The sequence below is a fragment of the Anomaloglossus baeobatrachus genome, chromosome 4 (assembly GCF_048569485.1).
Source record: "Anomaloglossus baeobatrachus isolate aAnoBae1 chromosome 4, aAnoBae1.hap1, whole genome shotgun sequence".
Classification (NCBI taxonomy): domain Eukaryota; kingdom Metazoa; phylum Chordata; class Amphibia; order Anura; family Aromobatidae; genus Anomaloglossus; species Anomaloglossus baeobatrachus.
The window spans coordinates 593,286,896-593,308,236 of record NC_134356.1 but is presented as its reverse complement, the minus strand read 5'-3'; the positions used below and the strand labels follow the sequence as shown (position 1 = coordinate 593,308,236).

At 50.9% G+C, this 21,341-nt stretch overlaps 1 protein-coding gene across 5 annotated transcripts in view; it reads right to left on the bottom strand.

Annotated features, from left to right (window-relative positions):
* The window catches only part of ADD2 (adducin 2), a 197,050-nt gene that overhangs the window by 116,083 nt on the left and 59,626 nt on the right, over positions 1 to 21,341 (bottom strand). For all 5 annotated transcript variants that reach the window (XM_075346143.1, XM_075346145.1, XM_075346147.1 and 2 more), the window contains exons 2-3: positions 4,069 to 4,288; positions 665 to 803 (exon numbers count right to left, since the gene is read on the bottom strand). In XM_075346143.1, coding sequence (XP_075202258.1) covers positions 665 to 803; positions 4,069 to 4,251 — 322 coding nt within the window. In that variant the 5' untranslated portion in view covers positions 4,252 to 4,288. The remainder of the gene's footprint in view (positions 1 to 664; positions 804 to 4,068; positions 4,289 to 21,341) is intronic.

Sequence of the window (21,341 nt, the reverse complement as noted above, 5' to 3'; positions counted from 1 at the left end):
CTTAGGAAGGAGGCGGGTCGCCGGCCAGAGCGACGGTCGCAGGGCAGGTGAGTGCATGTGAAGCTGGCGTAGCGATAATATTCGCTATGCCAGCTATCACACGATATCGCACCTGCGACGGGGGCGGGGACTATCGCGTGCGACATCGCAGCATCGGCATGCGATGTTGCAACGTGCAAAGCCGCCCTTAGGATACATGTACTGGTTAACATATAAGCACGGCCACAACTATTTGACTTAAAACCTCTGTACATGTACAAGTGCAATGTAATTTTTTCTTAAAGCTAAAATGGTGATTTCTTATTTTTCTTATGGACATGGCAAATTAATGCACATTGCTCTTTTGCATTAAACTATACACTGACACGTTATCAGCGATCAATATCACTAAGACAGGTAGAGGTTCCTGGTCCCTAATACAAATCCCGTAACCGACCCCTCGCTTATCAGGGGCCATTTATAACACTGATGTCTTATTTTGGGGCACTGGACACTCAATGTCATCCTGCAGCTCAGGAGAAAAACGCTTTTGTGGACATTTCCGAGGAAGGTTAAGTTGCACTTTCAATAATTTCCAGCTTATGTACATGATATTCCGAGAGGACGTCTCAGTTACTTCACCCTCCCTTGTCCAACTCCCTAGAGAGAAAGTGGAAGAACGTACTGACTGGACAGGTGGGGAAGACAGATGGTGCCGTGCTGGCCATGAAGTCAGCGATTTGCCTGAGAGCCCAGATATTGGAGGAGTTGTTTCCTTTCTTCATCTGCTCCTGAATTAAACTTTCCAGTTCCTCCCTAAAAGACTGAAAGTAAAAGGAATCAAAGAGAAGACAATAAATCACACAGGACATAATATAACAGTGTCACACGACTATATGCAGTAGAGAGTTTTCACACCAAATTTATTAAAAAATCCAAATACAATAGATAAAATAGGAGCCCCATAGGGGTACTTTGCATGCTGCAACATCGCTAGCCGATTGTAGCGATGCCGAGCACGATAGTCCCCGCCCCCGTCGCACATGCGATATCTTGTGATAGCTGCCGTAGCGAACATTATCGCTACGGCAGCTTCACACGCACTCACCTGCCCTGCGACGTCGCTCTGGCCGGCGACCCTACTCCTTCCTAAGGGGGCGGGTCGTGCGGCATCACAGCGACGTCACACGGCAGGCGGCCAATAGAAGCGGAGGGGCGGAGATGAGCGGGACGTAAACATCCCGCCTACCTCCTTCCTTCTGCATAGCCGGTGGAGGCAGGTAAGGAGATGTTCCTCGCTCCTGCGGCTTCACACACAGCAATGTGTGCTGCCGCAGGAACGAGGAACAACATCGTATCTTCTATTGGTGCGACATTATAAAAATGTCCGACGCTACACTGATCACCGATTTACGACACTTTTGCGATCGTTTATCGCCGCATCTAGGCTTTACACGTTGCAACGTCGTTACCGGCGCCGGATGTGCATCACTTTTGATTTGATTCCGACGATATTGCAGTAGCGATGTCGCAACGTGCAAAGTATCCCATACTGTATAACTCTAAAATCTGATAACAATGTAAAAAAGAGGTCATCTGAGTCCAAAGAAAACAATATAAACAAACAGACCTTAAAGGGAATCTGTCAGCAGGTTTTTGTCCCCCATCATGAATTTTGAGCAGTGTTTGGGACCATTGCATGATGGTATTCACAGGTGCATGGATCGGTTGATTTAAAAGGAATCTGTCACTAGGTTTTTGCTACCTAATCTGAGAGCAGCATAATGTAGGGGCAGAGATCCTGAATCCAGCAGTGTGTCACTTTACTGGGCAGCTTGGTGTAGTTTTGATAAAATCTCTGTTTAAAGAGAATCTTACACACACACACACACACACACACACACACACACACACACACACACTACAGATCGCATCCACACACTCACCACATCCAGCGATATCGCTTGCTTCTCGGCGGCGATACTGTGCAGTGCAGTGACCTTCCAGGAACTGCCGGAGGATCACATGGCCGGAAGCATGTGGTATCTCCGAATGTTGTGAGTGTGCGCGCGCGATTGAACTGGTATGTGCGATATCATGAGTGTGTGTCAGTGTATGCGATCGGATGTGTGCGTGCATGCTCTCTAATGTGTGAGTTAGTGTGTGTGTGTGTCTGTGTGTGTGAGAGAGTGTATGCGATCAGATCTGTGAGTGTCGGCAGGAGGCAGAAGTGCAGCACAGCTGCTGGGAGAGCCCACCGGAGAGCACAGGGAGGAGTGGTGATGTGAAAGCTGTGTGTGTGTGTGTGTATGCTGTCTGATGTGTGACTGTGTTCTGATGTGTGAGTGTCGGACAGACGCAGGGGAGCACAGCTGCTGGGAGATCACAGGGAGAAATGATGTGGAATGTGGTGTGTGTGTGTGAGATCTGATGTATGCGAGTGTCAGTCAGATGGAGATCACAGGGAGGAATGATGTGGAATCTGATGTGTGTGTGTCTGTATGAATATGATGAATATGAGTGTGATGTGATCTATGCAAGTGTCAGCCATACGCAGGGGAGGTGTGCAGCACACCTGCTGGGAGATCACTGGAGGATCTGGGAGCCATACAGACGCCTGGGGCTCGTATGACAATCCTGGGAAGAGGGGGGTCTGCTTTTTGTGGGGGGGTAAACTTACCACCAACCATGTCTCCTTGAGAATAAGACAACCCCTGAAAATCAGACCTAGTGCTTTTTTCAGGGCAAAAAAAAAATATAAGACAGCATCTTATTTTCGGGGAAACAGGGTATGTAGCTGCAAAAACAAAACAGCTTTATTTAAGGGATGACACACCAAACAGACAAAAAAAACCAATAAAAACGTAGCATCAAAAACGCACACAAAAATGCAATGAAAAAACCGCAAATGCTATGGTCGATATTTTATAACTTGTATTGATTATCATTTAGACAATTTATATATCTACATATCTTTGATAGTTTTGTGTTTTACATATGGGTTCAAAGTGTTATTCAGAAAAGCTGTTGCACAGCGTATTCTTATGTGTATTTGTATTGCTACATTTTATGGTGGCTTCTCAGACAATCTTAATCCTTGTACAAACCTTCTCGGCAGAGACTATGGTTCATGGACTTTTGTGGGTGTAATGAATGTGTGCCTTTTGAAGTAAAATTAGACAATGCTGATGCACTGACACTGGCTGTGTTCTTGTGTTTGTTTCCGATGCATCGCTATTATTTGGACCAACATTGGCAGATCTGGTGATCCCTTGCATCTCCCCCAAATTAGCTCTCCCAGTAAAGGGGTTTCTACTACACAAGCAAACTAAGGTGCAGAAATTCAGCAGCGTCAACAACTCAACTGTCATCTCTCTATTTTTGGAGCCTAGTGACGAATTCTGAGTTGGGATCCCTCATTTCCATCTGGGACTCTTCATTTAAACGTGGTTTCATTTCTTTCAGTACATCAGGAGTTAATGTCAGTTTTGTTTTCCAGCAGTTACTAGCTGAGTATTTTCAGCTGCAACTGCTTTGTAGCCACGCTCCTTCAGGATTAAATAGAGGTGTCTTCCCTGCATTCGTTGCTGAAGATACAAAGTCATTTGATCTCTGGCCACCATGGAGGAAAGTTCTGCTGAGGAAGTTTCCTGCTCTCAGGCTTTATCCTTTTTGTTGCTTTCCCCCCCTATTTGTCTTACCTTCCTTGCGTCTTGTTATCTCATCCGCCTCTCACTAGTCAGGGCGTCTATAGGATCTTCTCAGGGTCTCAGGGTGCTGCCCAGTGACAGTTGTGGAGGCTGTATAGGGACTGGCTAGGAGAGTAGGGACAGCTGCAGGTGCGGATAGGAGGTGTCCCACCATCCCCTCTCACCAGTTCCACGGCCCCCCGCTGTTATCGTGCCCCCTTTGTTTGTTGTGTTTTGTTGTGCATCAGACGCTTGTAGGTCTGAACGCCCCCCACCACGCTTGTCATACCGGGCAAGCATGACACATAATTAGTATACTTTCAAACTAAGCCAATATGTGCAGGCACATTTACACATCAGACATGCATTTTATCTTTCCCCATTCCTCGTCACTACTCACCGGACTCTGTAGAATCATGGTTACACGTTTCTTCTGCTCCATGACATTAAAATCCTGCCTCAGGTCAGCCGCCATGTTCCGGATTCGCAGGTATTCTGGGTCATTCTCTGTATATCGCTCAAAGTACCTTGGTCCTTCTGTTGGAGGGGAGGTCACAGCCTCAGGGGTGGTTTGGTTGCTCATCTTTGTGGCTTATCTCTGTCTCCACCATACATGGGTCCTGTGGGTTATAGAGCGGATCGGTCAGTATCTCATATCAGACGTTCCCATACCATTGTTATAAATGGCGTGTTTTAAATAGCTTTATATGAACTGTGAATATGATATCCAGCAACCAACAAACTGGATCAATATAAAACGAGGCCTGTCAAGGGGTAGAGTAGCTTAAGCAATTTATCATGTAATAGATGAAAACGAGTGTGCACTGCTTATGTCCCTTATTCCCTTCCTGTTTCATGTTTGATTGTTTAGTGTGTCAAATGACTAGATCATCAAGGGGTCCCAAAATAAAAATTGAGGGATGGCCAACAGTAATTATTAATTTAACCTATTTGCATTTGGAGGGTCACTGATCTATTACCTACAGTTCTATAACTAGAGATAGGAAGGCAGAGCCATTATAAAATGCATACAGTGATTTACTGTACTAATAGGAACATTATAAACTCTGCTGTGCACCATAATGAACACACCGGCCTCAATCTAGCTAACAAAAGATCAAATAGTTTGAAATAGCGCTCCAACGCATGATACATTGGTTAAAATGGCTTTTTCTAGTGTACTGAGTGGTGGGCCAGTCATGAGCCAGAGATGAGAGCACCCCAGCACCCACGATGTGAGTGTGCCTGCACTAGTGCTCTGTGTGCACTTTCACTGATGCTTTGTGTGTGCCTGCACTAGTGCTCTGTGTGCACCTTCACTGATGCTTTGTGTGTGCCTACATCGGTGCTTTGTGTGTGCCTGCACTGATGCTTTGTCTGTTCCTGCACCAGTGCTTTGTGTGTGCCTGCACTGATGCTTTGTCTGTGCCTGCACCGGTGCTTTGTGTGTGCCTGCACTGATGCTTTGTCTGTGCCTGCACCGGTGCTTTGTGTGTGCCTGCACTGATGCTTTGTCTGTGCCTGCACTGATGCTTTGTGTGTGCCTGCACGGATGATTTGTGTGTGCCTGCACTGGTGCTTTGTCTGTGCCTGCACCGGTGCTTTGTCTGTGCCTGCACTGATGCTTTGTGTGTGCCTGCACTGATGCTTTGTGTGTGCCTGCACTGATGCTTTGTGTGTGCCTGCACTGGTGCTTTGTGTGTGCGTGCACTGGTGCTTTGTGTGTGCCTGCACTGATGCTTTGTGTGTGCCTGCACTGATGCTTTGTGTGTGCGTGCACCGGTGCTTTGTGTGTGCCTGTGTGACGCCCTGGGCAAGCCAGGGGTCACAGGTAATGACATCACCACACCCTACACCCCGGTTAGGCACACCTAACCTAGACCAAAAATCCTTGTTGCCTTCCCCAGGGGCTGATGTCCACACCAGGGGGTGGAGCCAGGCGGTTGGTCTCCACCCACCAAAGAATTCACAGTCCTGGAGGAAGGAAAACACAGGCAGTTAGAGTTTGGAGGAGGAAGTGAGAGGAGTTCAGTTCTGAGAGTAAAAGTGGAAAGAGGGAAAGTGAGGAGTAGTGAAGTGGCAAGAGAGCAGACTGAAGTGAGTCCGGGTGTGTGCCCCGGACAGAGACAGCAAGGTTAGCAGACGGCGGTGACCGTCTGCAGGAGTGGGCTATCGGAGGTGCCGTGAGGACCGTGGACGGGTGGTGACCCGGCGGTACCGGACCGGTACACAAGGAGAAGCCAGCACCATTGGCAGGGGCCTTTCGGATCCCGGCAAGGCTAGGAGTCGCCGTAAATTTGCCAAATCCGTCAGTGAAGGGGACCTCCGGGTTTCCAAACAACTAAGTCCCGATTGAAGGCAACAGTCCAACCGTATGAGAGAAACACCGCCACCGCCAAGGCACCAGTTTCTCAGGGCCAGCGCCTGCGGGCAAAGAGGGGCTCCTCCGGCCCATATCCAAGTCGGGGAGCGGGTTACCGGTGGGAACCCATCGCTACCAACATTAGACAAGGTGCAGGGAAAGAGACAGTCACCGTTAACTACCGGGGAAAAGCAACAGCAGCCGTCCGTGGGAATCGTTTTTCCAGCCGTGTGTTTTACAGAGAACTGTGTCACCGTCTCAGGCTGAGTGAGTACCACCGTGCCGTGGGGCACAGCGCTGCCCCTGCGACCCTGCACCTCACCAGGCCCCGCACCTGGCCTGCCATCCCTCATCCTCCACCCCATCACTGGGCCCCGGGACAACCAACCCCTACCCACGGAGGGGAGAACTAACAACTCTGCTGCTCCCTGTCACCGCTCCCGGGATCCCCATACAGAGCAGCGGTGGTGTTACCAAAAATCACCACAACCGTGGGTGGCGTCACGGTCAATAAATCCCCAAAACCAAACCCCTTTTCACTCACGGGCGAGGAGCGTCGCTCGAGTCCCCGGGATCCGGCCCATCGCTCGAGCCACCGAGCAGCAGCGGACGCAGCAGCAGCGGCAGCCGAACCCGAGCAGTGGGAGAGCGCAGCGTCCCCTCCTCCGCCCGCGACAACTTGGCGTCACGAACAGGATCTTACCGCTCTGCCATTGGGTAGAGGTGCGCCTTGTTACCGCCGGAGGTGTCCGGCCAGAAAATTTCAGAAGCCGCCATCTTTGGCGCGAAAAGTTCCCGCTCGAGTGTCTCCTCGAGTAGTGGAGGCGCGAAGGCCAAAATCCCGCCCCGATAGAGGAGGAGCCGGAAAGAGGCTAAGGGGGACGGAAACAAGATGTCTGCGCCCGGCGGAGCTGCTGGAGGAGCGGCGGTCGCAGCCGCAGTGGCACCCGTGGATGGGAATGGGCCTGCCCAGGTCCCTGCTGCACTGGTGGGGGGTGCCGCGGTCCCAGCTCTCGCTCAGGTGATGCCGTTCTCCTTGCCCTATGTGCCCGGAGCTACCTGGCTGCCGCAGTACGACGGGAAGCCTGATGCGTTACAGGTCTTCCGGAAGAAGCTTAGCCCGCTCCTAGAATTGTACCCCCTGACTGATAAGCAACGTGCAGCGGTAGTGTTGGGGCAGCTAACCGGCGCGGCTGAGCAGGAGGTGGAGACCTGGGCCGAGGGGGACCGGTTCTCTGTAGCCATCATCTTCAAGAAACTACAGACTGCCTTTGAGACCCGTACCGAAGCCGAGCTAAGGATGCAGTTTTACCAATGTCGGCAACGGCCTGTGGACAGCATTCGGGACTACGCTTTACGTCTGCAAACCGCCCTCCGCACACTGAAGCGGGTGGACACCATCAATGAGGCGGACAGCAACAAAATGTTAGTAGAGAAATTTGTGCAGGGGATGAGGTCCTCCGAGGATCGCAAACAACTCCGGCTGTGGGCCCTAGAACACCCTGATGTGGACATTGCTGTGTTAAAGGAACGGGCCATTAAAGCTCTGCAACCCCCAGCTTCGGAAGTCTTGGAACCAGCCCCGTGGCCAGTTGAGATGGCCCCCGTCATGGTGGCCCCTGCCCTACCAGCCTCTCCAGTACCTACAGCTCCAAGCAGCACGATGGAGGAACTGGCTGCCCAGGTCCGCCGCATGGATGGAGATCTCTCCAAGATTCTCGCCGCACTCCAACCTCTGACCAGCTCCCAGCCTCCAGCAAAGATACAGCTCACCGACAGCCCTGAGGATGTTCCCTGGATGCAGCGGAGAAGTGCTAACAACTCGCGGAACAGACCTCCAACCTGCTACAGGTGCAGCAAGCCTGGCCATTACTTCCGACAGTGCCCGTTAAACGAGCAACCCCTGGGGCCACGGGCCAATCCTCAGGAGTAGAACATCGTGGCCCCCCAGACTGGCGGGACCGGTATATCGGGGCCCGGCCCATCATCCCCGTGGCTGTGGACGGCATACCGGTGATGGCTCTCCTGGACACTGGATGACAGGTAACCACCATACCATACACATTGTACCAACGGTATTGGGGGACAGACGAGCTGGCTCCCCCAGATACTAGTATAACACTGATTGCTGCTGATGGACTCCCACTGACCCAAGTGGGGTATAAACAAGTGGCCATGACTGTGGGGCGAGCTGAACTGCAACACCAGGGTATGATTGTGATCATGAATGAACCCAGTGATCATAACCCGAAGATAGTGCTGGGAACCAATGTGATGGAGCACTGTATGAGTGATGTGTTGGCCCTACTGCAGCAGCTGGCCGCCACGGCGGCGGGGAGCCGACAAAGAGCTGTGCAGCGTGAGATCCGAGCCTTGATGTACCGCCAGCATGTAAACTCGACGGGAGGGGAGATTGGTGGAGTGAGAGTGATGGATGTTGCCCCGTTGACTGTGCCTCCTAGGAGTGAGATGATGATTTGCTGTAGGGCAGCAGTAGGGCCTCAGGGGCGTGACTACCCTGCCATGATAGAGCCCATGCCCTCCGAGCACTGGCCCACAGTAATGGCCGCCCGAGGGGTGGTAGATGTAAAGAAGGGGAGAGTGCCCGTGAGGGTGCTGAACTGTGGAGAGGAAGAAGTCAGGCTTCCCCGATATGCCATACTTGCCAAGTTGCTCACCCTAGATCCCCACACCATCCATGAAGCAGCCCCTCCAGTTTCACTACCTACTGTCAGCACTCACCCGCCCCAAGGAGAGTTAGATGAGTGGCACCAACAGCTACACGTGGGAACTGACGATACCCCTGTACATCACAAAGAAGGGGTATACAGGGTGGTACAGGAGTACGAGCAAGTTTTTAACAAACATCCCCTAGACTTTGGGCAGATTAAAGGGGTCCAACACAATATCCCTACCGGTGAACATCCCCCTATCAAAGAGAGGTACAGGCCCATTCCCCCTGCACACTACCAGTGCGCCAAGGACATGTTGAGGAATATGAGGGAGGCAGGGGTTATCAGGGACAGCTGTAGTCCCTGGGCCGCCCCGTTGGTGCTGGTTAAGAAGAAAGACGGCACCATGCGGATGTGCGTGGATTACCGGAAGATTAACCAGATAACACATAAAGATGCCCACCCTCTGCCCCGTATCGAGGAGTCCTTGTCCGCGCTGAGAACCACAAACTACTTCTCCACCCTTGACCTCACCAGTGGGTACTGGCAGGTGGCCGTGGCGCCCGAAGACTGAGAGAAAACTGCCTTTACCACCCCTATGGGACTCTGTGAATTCAACAGTATGCCGTTCGGGCTGTGCAATGCCCCGGGTACCTTCCAACGGCTGATGGAGTGCTGCTTGGGGCACCTGAATTTTGAGACCGTCCTGTTGTACCTGGATGATGTAATTGTGTATTCACAGACATATGAAGCCCATCTGGAACACCTAGCCGAGGTGTTCGCGTCCCTTGTCAAGTACGGGATGAAGTTGAAGCCCTCCAAGTGTCATCTGCTGAAACCCAGAGTGCAGTACCTGGGGCATGTAGTGGGAGCAGAAGGTGTCGCCCCCGACCCCGAGAAGGTCACTGCCATCCAAGACTGGCCGAGGCCAACCACAGTGAGGGAAGTAAGGCAGTTTCTGGGTCTGGTAGGGTACTACCGTCGCTTCATCAAGGGATACACGAAGATGGCTGCCCCCATGCAAGACCTCCTCGTAGGACAGACCAAAGGTGGTAGACCCCTCGGAGCCCCACTGGTGTGGGAAGAGAGGCATGAGGAACCCTTCCACCAGCTGAAAGCGGCCTTGACCGGGGAGGAGATCCTAGCGTATCCTGATTACAGCCACCCGTTCATCCTCTACACCGATGCCAGCAACGTGGGCTTGGGGGCAGTCTTGTCCCAGGTTCAGGATGGGAAGGAAAAAGTGATTGCCTATGCTAGCCGAAAGCTCCGACCGACTGAAAGGAACCCTGAAAATTACAGCTCTTTCAAGCTGGAGCTCCTGGCGCTGGTGTGGGCTATCACCGAGCGGTTCCGCCATTACTTGGCCGCAGCAAAATTCACCGCTTTCACGGATAACAATCCGCTGACCCACCTGGACACGGCAAAGTTGGGTGCGTTGGAACAGCGGTGGGTGGCCAGGCTAGCCAACTACGACTTCACAATTAAATACAGGGCCAGTCGGGCCAACGTTAATGCTGATGCACTCTCTCGGATGCCCCACTTGTCAGAAGAAGGGTGCGAGGATGATGACCTCGAAGAGATCGCGTTACCTGCATTTCACCAGCCACCAACTGAGAAGGCCCATGTTCACCAACAACGGGTGAACCTGGATCCGCTACCCAGTCAGGAGTGGCAGGAAGCTCAAAACCAGGCGCCCGCTGTCCACCTGGTCAAGACCCTAGTGGAGCAAGGCGCTGCCGGAATAGACCCTGCCGCCCCAGCTGAAGCCCAACGCCTGTGGAAAGAACGGACCCGGCTGTATCTACACCAAGGGAAGTTGTACCGTGAGCTGATTAACCCAAAGACTCATGAGAAAATCCGCCAGTTGGTGATTCCCCAAGCTAATGTGCCCACCATTCTACAAGCGTACCATGATGGTGCCGGACACTTTGGATGGAAGAAATTGGAAATGCTGTTGAGGGAGCGGTTCTATTGGAGCGGGATGCGGGAGTCTGTGGAGGCCTGGTGCCGAGAGTGCGGCCCGTGCACGCTGAGAAGGAAGGACGAGGCCAGCCAGAAGGCACCCCTGCACCCGATCGTTACACATCAACCGCTGGAGCTGGTCGCCCTGGACCATGTGAAGCTCACCCTCAGCCGAAGTGGGTAAACTTACGCTCTCACCATAGTGGATCACTATTCAAGGTTCATGGTGGTTGTCCCGGTCAAAGACCTAACCGGCCATACCGCTGCTAGAACGTTCCAAGCTTACTTCTGTCGACCACATGGATACCCTGAGAAGGTGCTTACTGACCAAAACCCAGCCTTTGAAGCGGAGGTGTTCCATGAGTTCTGTCAACTGTATGGCTGCAAGAAGATCTGGACCACGCCTTACCATGCTCAAACCAATGGCATGTGTGAAAAGATGAACCATTTGGTCCTTGGCCTCCTCAAGACGTTGCCGCTAGAAGAGCGGAACCTGTGGCCGGAGAAGCTGCCTGACTTGGTCGATATGTACAACAATATCCCGTCCAGCTCAACAAAGTGCACCCCAGCATATCTGATGAGGGCTCGCCCCGGCCGACTACTGGTGGACCTGGAAATGGGATTGGAAGCCCCGGAAACACTCCCCTCGACGGCTGAATAGGACACCCGGCGGAGGGTTCAGTACCGACAGATTCAGGAATATGTGGAGAAGAACTTAAGTCGGAGTCGGGAACAACAGGAGCGGCGCTTCAACCAGAAGGCGTCTGCTGGCCCTTTCCAGCCTGGAGATGTAGTGCTGAAGCGGAAGAGGAGAACCCACAAGCTGGATGATCAATGGGAACAAACCCCATACGTCATACAGCCCACAGGATGGGAAGACGGGAAGGCTTACCAGATCAGTCGTGACCAAGGGGGCACTTTGGCCACGGTTTCCCGGGACCATCTAAAAAGGTGCCCACCAGCATTGAGGGCAACAGCTGGAGTTCCGGTTCCTCCACCAGCGGGGAAGGCAAAAGAGGTAATCCACACCGTGATGGGTGACTGCCCAGCGGACTGGCCTACACAGAACGGCGCGGTGATTCTTCCAGTGATACTATTCCCACAACCCGTGGATGAAGAAATGATGGAGGTGGTCAACCGTGAGCCAGAGCCAGTGCCAGTGCCCAGGGATGAACCTGTGCCCAGCTTCCCTATGCCTCCGCCTGCCCCACACGATAACAGGGAAGAGAGACTGATTGTTCCCTCTTCCCCGCTGCCTGTCACCACTGACACTGGACCCCGGAGGTCCACTCGCCCCAACCTAGGTAGACCCCCACTTAGGTACAGGGAAACTACTATTTAGAGGGGGGATGAACATGTGTGTTGAAAGCACTGTGTTAAAAGTTGTGCAAGTTTTGAAATGAAAATGAGTGATCAACCAAAGTTAACCTGATTATTGCTGATTTGAAACCGGTTGTTGCCGGCACCGTTGTCCCCGTGGGGACCGTCTGAAGTTGCGTAAGGGACTCCTTACGGACAAGCCCGTGAACTTGCAGGGAAACCACAAACTTGTGGGATGTAAAAAAATGTTTGTTGCAGCTTCCACCGTGCCGCCTCCGGAGAAGCAGATTGGAGGGAGGGCCCGCAGTGGAGCAGGCTGGGGCCCAGCCACCACCGGTGGCTACCCTCTGGGGGTTCCAGGGGCTCCCCATGGACGTGGATCCCCTGGAAAGGACAGATCCCGCTCGGGTAACTTGGTGCTGGACTGGGGTCAAGGGGTGCTGCCTGTTTCTTAGGGGCAGCATCAGGGCCAGGTTGCTTGGGTGGGAGAGAGCGGGAGCCGTAACCGTTTGGAACTGTTACCGTAACGTTTAAGAAAAGTGCCTCCCGTTGTGGGATGATGTTCTTCTACTTGTATTGTTTTCTTATCTTTTTCAGAAAAATAAAACCGGTGTTGGACTAGCAGCCCACGGACGGTCTGCATTTTGCTAAGGGGGAATGTGACGCCCTGGGCAAGCCAGGGGTCACAGGTAATGACATCACCACACCCTACACCCCGGTTAGGCACACCTAAGCTAGACCAGAAATCCTTGTTGCCTTCCCCAGGGGCTGATGTCCACACCAGGGGGTGGAGCCAGGCGGTTGGTCTCCACCCACCAAAGAGTTCACAGTCCTGGAGGAAGGAAAACACAGGCAGTTAGAGTTTGGAGGAGGAAGTGAGAGGAGTTCAGTTCTGAGAGTAAAAGTGGAAAGAGGGAAAGTGAGGAGTAGTGAAGTGGCAAGAGAGCAGACTGAAGTGAGTCCGGGTGTGTGCCCCGGACAGAGACAGCAAGGTTAGCAGACGGCGGTGACCGTCTGCAGGAGTGGCCTATCGGAGGTGCCGTGAGGACCGTGGACGGGTGGTGACCCGGCGGTACTGGACCGGTACACAAGGAGAAGCCAGCACCATTGGCAGGGGCCTTTCGGATCCCGGCAAGGCTAGGAGTCGCCGTAAATTTGCCAAATCCGTCAGTGAAGGGGACCTCCGGGTTTCCAAACAACTAAGTCCCGATTGAAGGCAACAGTCCAACCGTATGAGAGAAACACCGCCACCGCCAAGGCACCAGTTTCTCAGGGCCAGCGCCTGCGGGCAAAGAGGGGCTCCTCCGGCCCATATCCAAGTCGGGGAGCGGGTTACCGGTGGGAACCCATCGCTACCAACATTACACAAGGTGCAGGGAAAGAGACAGTCACCATTAACTACCAGGGAAAAGCAACAGCAGCCGTCCGTGGGAATCGTCTTTCCAGCCGTGTGTTTTACCGAGAACTGTGTCACCGTCTCAGGCTGAGTGAGTACCACCGTGCCGTGGGGCACAGCGCTGCCCCTGCGACCCTGCACCTCACCAGGCCCCGCACCTGGCCTGCCATCCCTCATCCTCCACCCCATCACTGGGCCCCGGGACAACCAACCCCTACCCACGGAGGGGAGAACTAACAACTCTGCTGCTCCCTGTCACCGCTCCCGGGATCCCCATACAGAGCAGCGGTGGTGTTACCAAAAATCACCACAACCGTGGGTGGCGTCACGGACAATAAATCCCCAAAACCAAACCCCTTTTCACTCACGGGCGAGGAGCGTCGCTCGAGTCCCCGGGATCCGGCCCATCGCTCGAGCCACCGAGCAGCAGCGGCCGCAGCAGCAGCGGCAGCCGGACCCGAGCAGTGGGAGAGCACAGCGTCCCCTCCTCCGCCCGCGACACCTGCACCGGTGCTTTGTGTGTGCCTGCACCGGTGCTTTGTGTGTGCCTGCACCGGTGCTTTGTGTGTGCCTGCACTGATGTGGTGTAAGCGCCTCTGTCTTCTCCAGTGTCAGTATGCTGCAGACTGAGTTCCGTGATCACTGTGGAAATGTGAGCACTGTAAGGAACAATACTCAGAATGCACATTGATGATTGTAACGATGCAGAGTCCTTGCACCAAAGCTACCTTTTTTCATGTGTAATAAAAGTGGTTTTCTCCGCCACTCTGCAATATAAATGTATACGGCTGGTCTGATTTTTAAAGGGGCTAAATACTCTATAATTGTTGAATTAGTTTCAAATGCAGTTTGTAGTTAACAGACTCCTTCTAAAGATATGAATATTATGGATAATGCCCTCATATATTATAAAGCCCATATAGTAGTGCTAGATAGCAGAAAGCCACAAGTGAGGTACTCCCTACTGAAAAGTACAATGTTGCTGCACCCCAAGCTCTGGGCCGTATAGTATCTGTTATGGCTATAGTTACAACTATGTTCATGTATGTGGCCAAACAATGGTCAGAGCCGGTAAGTATGACTAGCCAGGATACCAAACCTTCACAGAATATTTGAGGTTCAGCAGCTCCGCCATCCCATGTATAATGAATCATTGGACTTTCTAGGTAGTTTTTAAGCATCTTTTTCCTTTATTTAGGGGGTGTCTTAGCATCTTTCACAGGGGTGTCCAACTCCTCCGCTTCCTGCTTGTTGGGGGGACAATATGCTTCTGCTTGATTGACAGTTCAGATGAGCGGACTGCGAGGAGCACAATGGCACTGAAGCTAGCCAACTTTAGACCAGGGTTTACAACCTTCATAGAAAAGATCTTGTAAGTGCTGCATTCTTTGCCTAGGAGACCGGCCACCTCTGTTAGTCTGCAGCGGTGGCTGGAAACCTAGATGAAGAGTAGTAAACAATAAGATTTAAAATCCCTCCGTTCTTGAGAATAGAGAGGATTTTTTAAACTTTGCAGTCGTAACCATTTATGATGAGAATAACCCTTTAAGACAGAATTCACCAGTTACAATCAGACTGACTGCCACCTGTCAGCATGTGACGATGACACAGACAGTCCTACATTACATACAGCACATCAGTCAGAATATTAAATGTCGTGTAGCAAATCTCAACTAATCTCCATAACCCTTTCATGTGCAGATCCTCCTTATCTCATGTGGCAGACGAGCTCCTAAGACATCACGGCAGCGTAATGTGCTCACTATGAGCTGTATGCTAAAAGGGACTTTGTCAGCAGATTTTTATTATGTAATCTAAAGGCGGCTTTACACGCAACAATATCGCTAACGATATGTTGTCTGGGTCACAGAATTCGTGACGCACATCCGGCCTCGTTAGCGACGTCGTTGCGTGTGAAACGTACGAACGACCGCTATCAAAATTACTCACCTTATCGTTGACACGTCGTTCTAATCCCAAATATCGCTGCTGTTGCAGGACGCAGGTTGTTCGTCGTTCCTGAGGCATCACACATCGCTACGTGTGACACAGCAGGAACGACGAACAACACCGTACCTGCGTCCTCCGGCAACGAGGTGGGCGTCACTTTCTTTCAGCTGCTCTCCGCCCCTCCACTTCGATTGGACGGCTGCCGTGTGACGTTGCTGTGACGCCGCACGAACCGCCCCCTTAAAAAGGAGGTGGTTCGCCGGCCACAGCGACGATGCTAGGCAGTCCGTGTGACAGGTCCTAGCGATGTTATGTGCCACAGGCAGCGATTTGCCCGTGACGCACAACTGACGGGGGCGGGTGCTTTCACCAGCGACATCACTAGTGATGTCGCTGCGTGTAAAGCAGCCTTAAGAGCAGTATAATATAGGGGCTGAGACCATGATTCCAGCAATCTGCCACTTACTTGGCCGTGTTTTGCTGTTTAAATACAATCAGAGTTTTACGAACAGGAGATTATCATTACAGGACTAGCTGTCCCATGACTCCTAGTCCAATCACACCCTGAGCACAGATTAGCATCTTTCTGTCACTATATAATGTATGCAGATAGCTGTGGTGTGGCCGGGGTTATACACAGCTCAACAACTGAGCTCTGCTATATCTGCAGCAGAGAAAAATGTGAACCTGTCATGACGCATCTATAAGGGATAAGCAGGTTACAATGCCAAAACTCCCCCTCCCCCCGTTCCATATTTACTTAAATAAAGACGATAACCACGACTTTATTGCAGGAATGGCCACAGCTTTATTTAACCGTATATATGTATACCAAACTCGTGGCTCGACATGCCACACATTGTTAAACATAACCTTATACATATATACCCTTATAACCAAACCACCGATAGATCCGTCCGAGACGCCAACCATCATTCCTAACCCCCCGGCCGTAACCGCCAACCGGCCCAGAGGACCACCTCGGCCGTGACCAACCGGCCCAAGGTGAGGGGTAACAACGTTCCATCGTTAATTACCCCTACCCAGAACCTGCAGGACCTCCGCCCACAGGTTCCCATCCAATCCGAAGCCACTCCCCTTGAGCGACTTCTTACCAACCAACCGACTGTCGGTACTCCCAACCTCTCTGACGGACCTATCACCCCGCTGTGACAACAAACAAAATGTCAATCAAATTTTTTTTTTTTTTAAACCATCACCCTTGCCTTTATTTCTTTTCTTTTTTTTTTTATTATATAAGGGCGGGCGGGTGGGACACAAAAACCTCCAACGACAAAAGGGAGGTAACCTGGTCACAACCTCTTTTATACCTCCTACGACAACCCCCACCCCTTTCCTGCTCTCCTCCAATCCCCCCTTCAGTTCCTTTCTACTAATCCTATGACCCCATATATCACCCTGTCCTAACTAACCCACTTAACCCCTTACTACCCTGCACCCTCCCGATCGTCATGGGGCCTGTTCACCCCTATGGGGCTCACTGCCCATCTTAACTGCTGCACCCAGTAAACTAAAGTGACACATTGCTGGAATCAGGGACTCTGTGTCTACCTCATTCTGCTGTCAAATTACATAGCAAAGACCTGCTGACAGATTCCCATTACATTTTTTTGTGACAGGCACTAATCATTTCAATGTCCTATCATTTCTAACCAACAGGATCTCTTTAATTTAAGTGGACTATACACCACGATGTCACTCTAGGTACGGGGACGTACCAAGCGAACGGTGAAAGGAAAGTGAAACCTTTAAGGGGGCTTTACACGGTAGCGATATCGCTAGCAATTTGTAGAGATAGCGAGCGTGTAAGTACCCGCCCCTGTCGCGCATGCGATTGTTTGTGATCGCTGCCGTGGCGAACATTATCGTTACGCAGCGTCACACATACTTACCTGGTCGGCGGCGTCGCTGTGACTGCCGAACAATCCCTCCTTCAAGGGGGAGGGACATTCGGCATCACAGCAACGTCACTAAGCGGCCGGCCAATCAAAGCGGAGGGGCGGAGATGAGCAGGACGTAACATCCCGCCCACCTCCTTCCTTCCGCATTGTGGCCGGCGGCAGGTAAGGAGACGTTCCTCGCTCCTGCGGTGTCACACGTAGCGATGTGTGCTGCCGCAGGAGCGACGAACCACCTGGATAAACAACCCTTACCGATTTTTGAGTTTGGGACGACCTCTCCATAGTGAACGATTTTCACCATTTTTGAGGTCGCTTAAGGTCGCTGGTCAGTGTCACACGCTGCGATATCGTTAATGACGCCGGATGTGCGTCACTAACAACTTGACCCCGACGACAAAACATTAACGATATCGTAGCGTGTAAAGCCCCCTTTAGTCTTGGGAAGGGGAAGATGGTGACCCCTGACCAAACCCTACTGCTGGTCCCTGGGGTCCCTCACCACACTAGATACCTTCCGCACCTATGCGCCGAGCCAGATACTTGACCCTAGGTATCCCTAGTGCTGGACCGTAAATAGGGAACAGGTGGGATAACCTCTTCGTCAACCCCACTAAACACTATAGAAGACACAAGGAGGACACATGGGAAAAATGCATGAACTACTTATCCGCAGATGACACTGGTAAAAGTTCAGCAAAGTTTTCAGCAACGATACCATAGAGGAGTGCAAGCCACCTGCTTGCAACCAAAGCTTGAATGTACTGAAAAATATCACCAGCACCAGTCCAAGAAATTAGGGGTAGTTAAGCACCAAGAGAATGCTGATGATCAACAGCTGGGTGCAAGTGAGGTCCAAAAGGGGGAAAGATGAATCCAGCAGGAAAGCTACCTATTAAAATGAATAGTGACAGCAGGAACAAGTTAAGGAGCATTCTACGCAGCCAAATGCTGTGACCTTCTATGGCCAGAAACCACATGACTGTCACGTGTGACACACGATCCATCACTAATATGGTGGTCTTAGCATGGAGACGTCTGTGTAGTACTACAGATTTACAGAATGAATGAGTTCTATGGACTATTCATACCCCTTCGGTACAACCTAGAGATTTCTGATACTAAAACCATTTAATAATATTGCACGGCCCAATTTTCAGTTTATTATTTTTTATAAAAGTTTAAATTAAGCAATACATTTCGTTCACCTTCACAATTGTGTCCCACTTGTTGTTGATTCTTCACCATAACAGTAACATTTTTATCTTTATGTTTGAAGCCTGAAATGTGGGAAAAGGTTAGAAAATTCAAGGGGGCTGAATACTTTTGCAAGGCACTGTATCAATAAATGATATTAGAATTTTAGTGTCAGAATTTTCTGATCTGTCCCAGCGGCGCTCCATTACTCTACATAACCATGTTAACCATTGCGATGGTGTGCGATTAGACTTTACCAGTTTGATGTCACTTGTATCTATGACATCAGATCGTTTTGTCTGTACGTCCCCTTTAAGGTAACAGAAGCTGCTCAGATAAACCTAAAGCAAAGTCCAGGGCCCGGCTATTAGTCATTAAACATGAAGCTTTCCAAAGAGCCGCCATGTAACAGCATTAGTCTTTCTCGCGGTACAATATATCTCCGCACATCACTTTGGCGCTTTCGGGTCCAAGCACTTAGCACAATGATTATGATGAGCTCTGAGTCCAGCCGCCCCGCTCCATCAGAACGGTCTGCGGAGAGGATTAGAGCTGTGAGATCAGCCTGTTGTCCCAGAACTGCACATTCACAAGCGATTAAAATGCACGCCTCAGCACATCAAAATTATACCAGAAATCTGCGGCTGAGTAACTGGCACCAGGTTATGGGCTGTGCTGAATGTGCTGTCTGCAGAGTGCAGGCGTTTAACTACTCACACGCCGAAAATCAGTAACCAGCACTGAGCATTATGTAAGGGCATTCATTCCATCATCCATACCCAGAACTGGATTCATGAGATGAATGGCAACCAATGATTTGTATTAAAGGGGGCTCTACACGGAGCGACATCACTAGCGATAGCACCCGCCCCCGTCGTTTGTGCGTCACAGGCAAATCACTGCTCGTGGCGCACAATCTCGCTTGTCCGTGTCACACGTACAGCCCTCCCTACCGACGTCGCTGTGGGCGGTGAACAACCTCCCCTGAAAGGGGGAGGTTCGTTCGGCGTCACAGCAACGTCACAAAGCGGGCCGCCAATAGAAGAGGAGGGGCAAAGAGCAGCCGCATCTCCATCACTCCCACCTCGGTGCTCGTTGAGGACACAGGTAAGCTGTAGTTCGTCGTTCCCGAGGTGTCACACGTAGCGATGTGTGCTGCCACGGGAACGACGAACAACCTGCGTCCTCAACAACCAACGATTTTTTGAAAATGAACAACGTGTCAACGATGGACGATTTGATGAGTATTTTCCATCGTTAACGGCTGCTCGTTGGTGTCACACGCAACGACGTCGCTAACGATGCCGGATGTGTGTCACGGAATCTGTGACCCCGGCGATATATCGTTAGATACGTCGTTGCGTGTAACGGGGCCTTAAAGGACATAGGATATGCCACTAGTATCAGAGGGGTGGGGGTCCGACTCTGACAACCTCGCTGATCAGCTGATTGCAGGGTCACTACTTGGCTATGCCACTACTAAACGTATGGCGCTATGCCCGGTAAACAATGAGGGGGTCCTGGTGATCGCTAATCTACTACTGGTCACACATACGATAGCTGACAGCCGAGCGTTCATTTGTCAGCCATCTCTCCCGACTCCCCTATACAAATTAACGTTTCGCCAAATGTTCATGTGTTTTCAAAGGGAAGAATGAAGATAAACGCTGCCAAACTGCTCTGGCTTGTCTCCTGAATAACAAAGGGACGGGCGTTTAAATTCTTGATGCTTGATCCTTATCTCACCTAACATCATCTGTTTAGGTTAATGTGTCAGGCAATCCTTACAATCGTATGGCTTTAGTTTATTGTGTATGGGGTAATTAAAGGGGTTTTCTACCCTGTTTCCCTGAAAATAAGACAATGTCTTATATTAATTTTTGATCCCAAAGATGCGCTAGTTCTTATTTTCAGGAGATGTCCTAATTTTCCATGAAGAAGAATTGTTGAACAATAAAAAATTGAACATTTATTATATAATGTACAGTAGTGGTCATCACAAACCAGCATAAACAGACAAACTGTGAATCCTATCAAGAATTATTGTTACTGCCATTATTTCCATGTACAACATGCCCTGGTGTTCTGTTTGGTGGGTATGCTTCCAAACAAAAAGTTTGCTAGGTCTTACTTTTGGGGAGGCCTTATATTTAGCAATTCAGCAAAACCTCTACTAGGTCTTATTTTCGGGGAAACAGGGTAGTTTTTTTGTTTTTTTTAAACCCCTGTTGATCGGCAGCAGTTTGTTTTAGAAAATAAAAATGGTCCTTTACTTACCCTCCCCAGGTCCACAACTGAGTCTCAGCCAATGCTCCCGGTGTTAGTTATTCTCTGCAGCACTGACGTCACATCAATAGCGCTGCTGCCAATCAGTGGGCTCAGCAGGTTATGCCGCCAACTCGGGCAGATCCTCTGAATTCAAATCATTAGCTGCAGTGCTGTGAATGTGACGTCAGCGCTGCAGACAATAACTAACACCAGGGGCATCGGCTGAAAATCAGTCCTGGACCCCTGCAGGGAGTGTAAAGCACCATTTCTCTTTTTCTTACTTACAAACCTATACTTCTTAGAAACTGGAGCTCGTGATTGGACCTTTCTGAAACCAGAAAACCCCTGTAAGGATAAACTATCACTATGAAAATCAAACAAACCTAGCAAAAGATTGCTCAACAATGCTGATAGGAGAGGCAATGACGGACATGGGTCCCCTTAGGTGTTGCAAATAGATGTGTGCTCAGCGTGATCCTGGTGGGCTCAGGTACATAATAGTTTCCTCCAGCCCACCCTGGAACGCCCACCTTTGGACAGTTTATAGAAACCCCACACCTTCAGACACGATTGTATGGGAAGTCTGGGACAGTGGGTAATTATGGTACACCCAAACGTGTATAT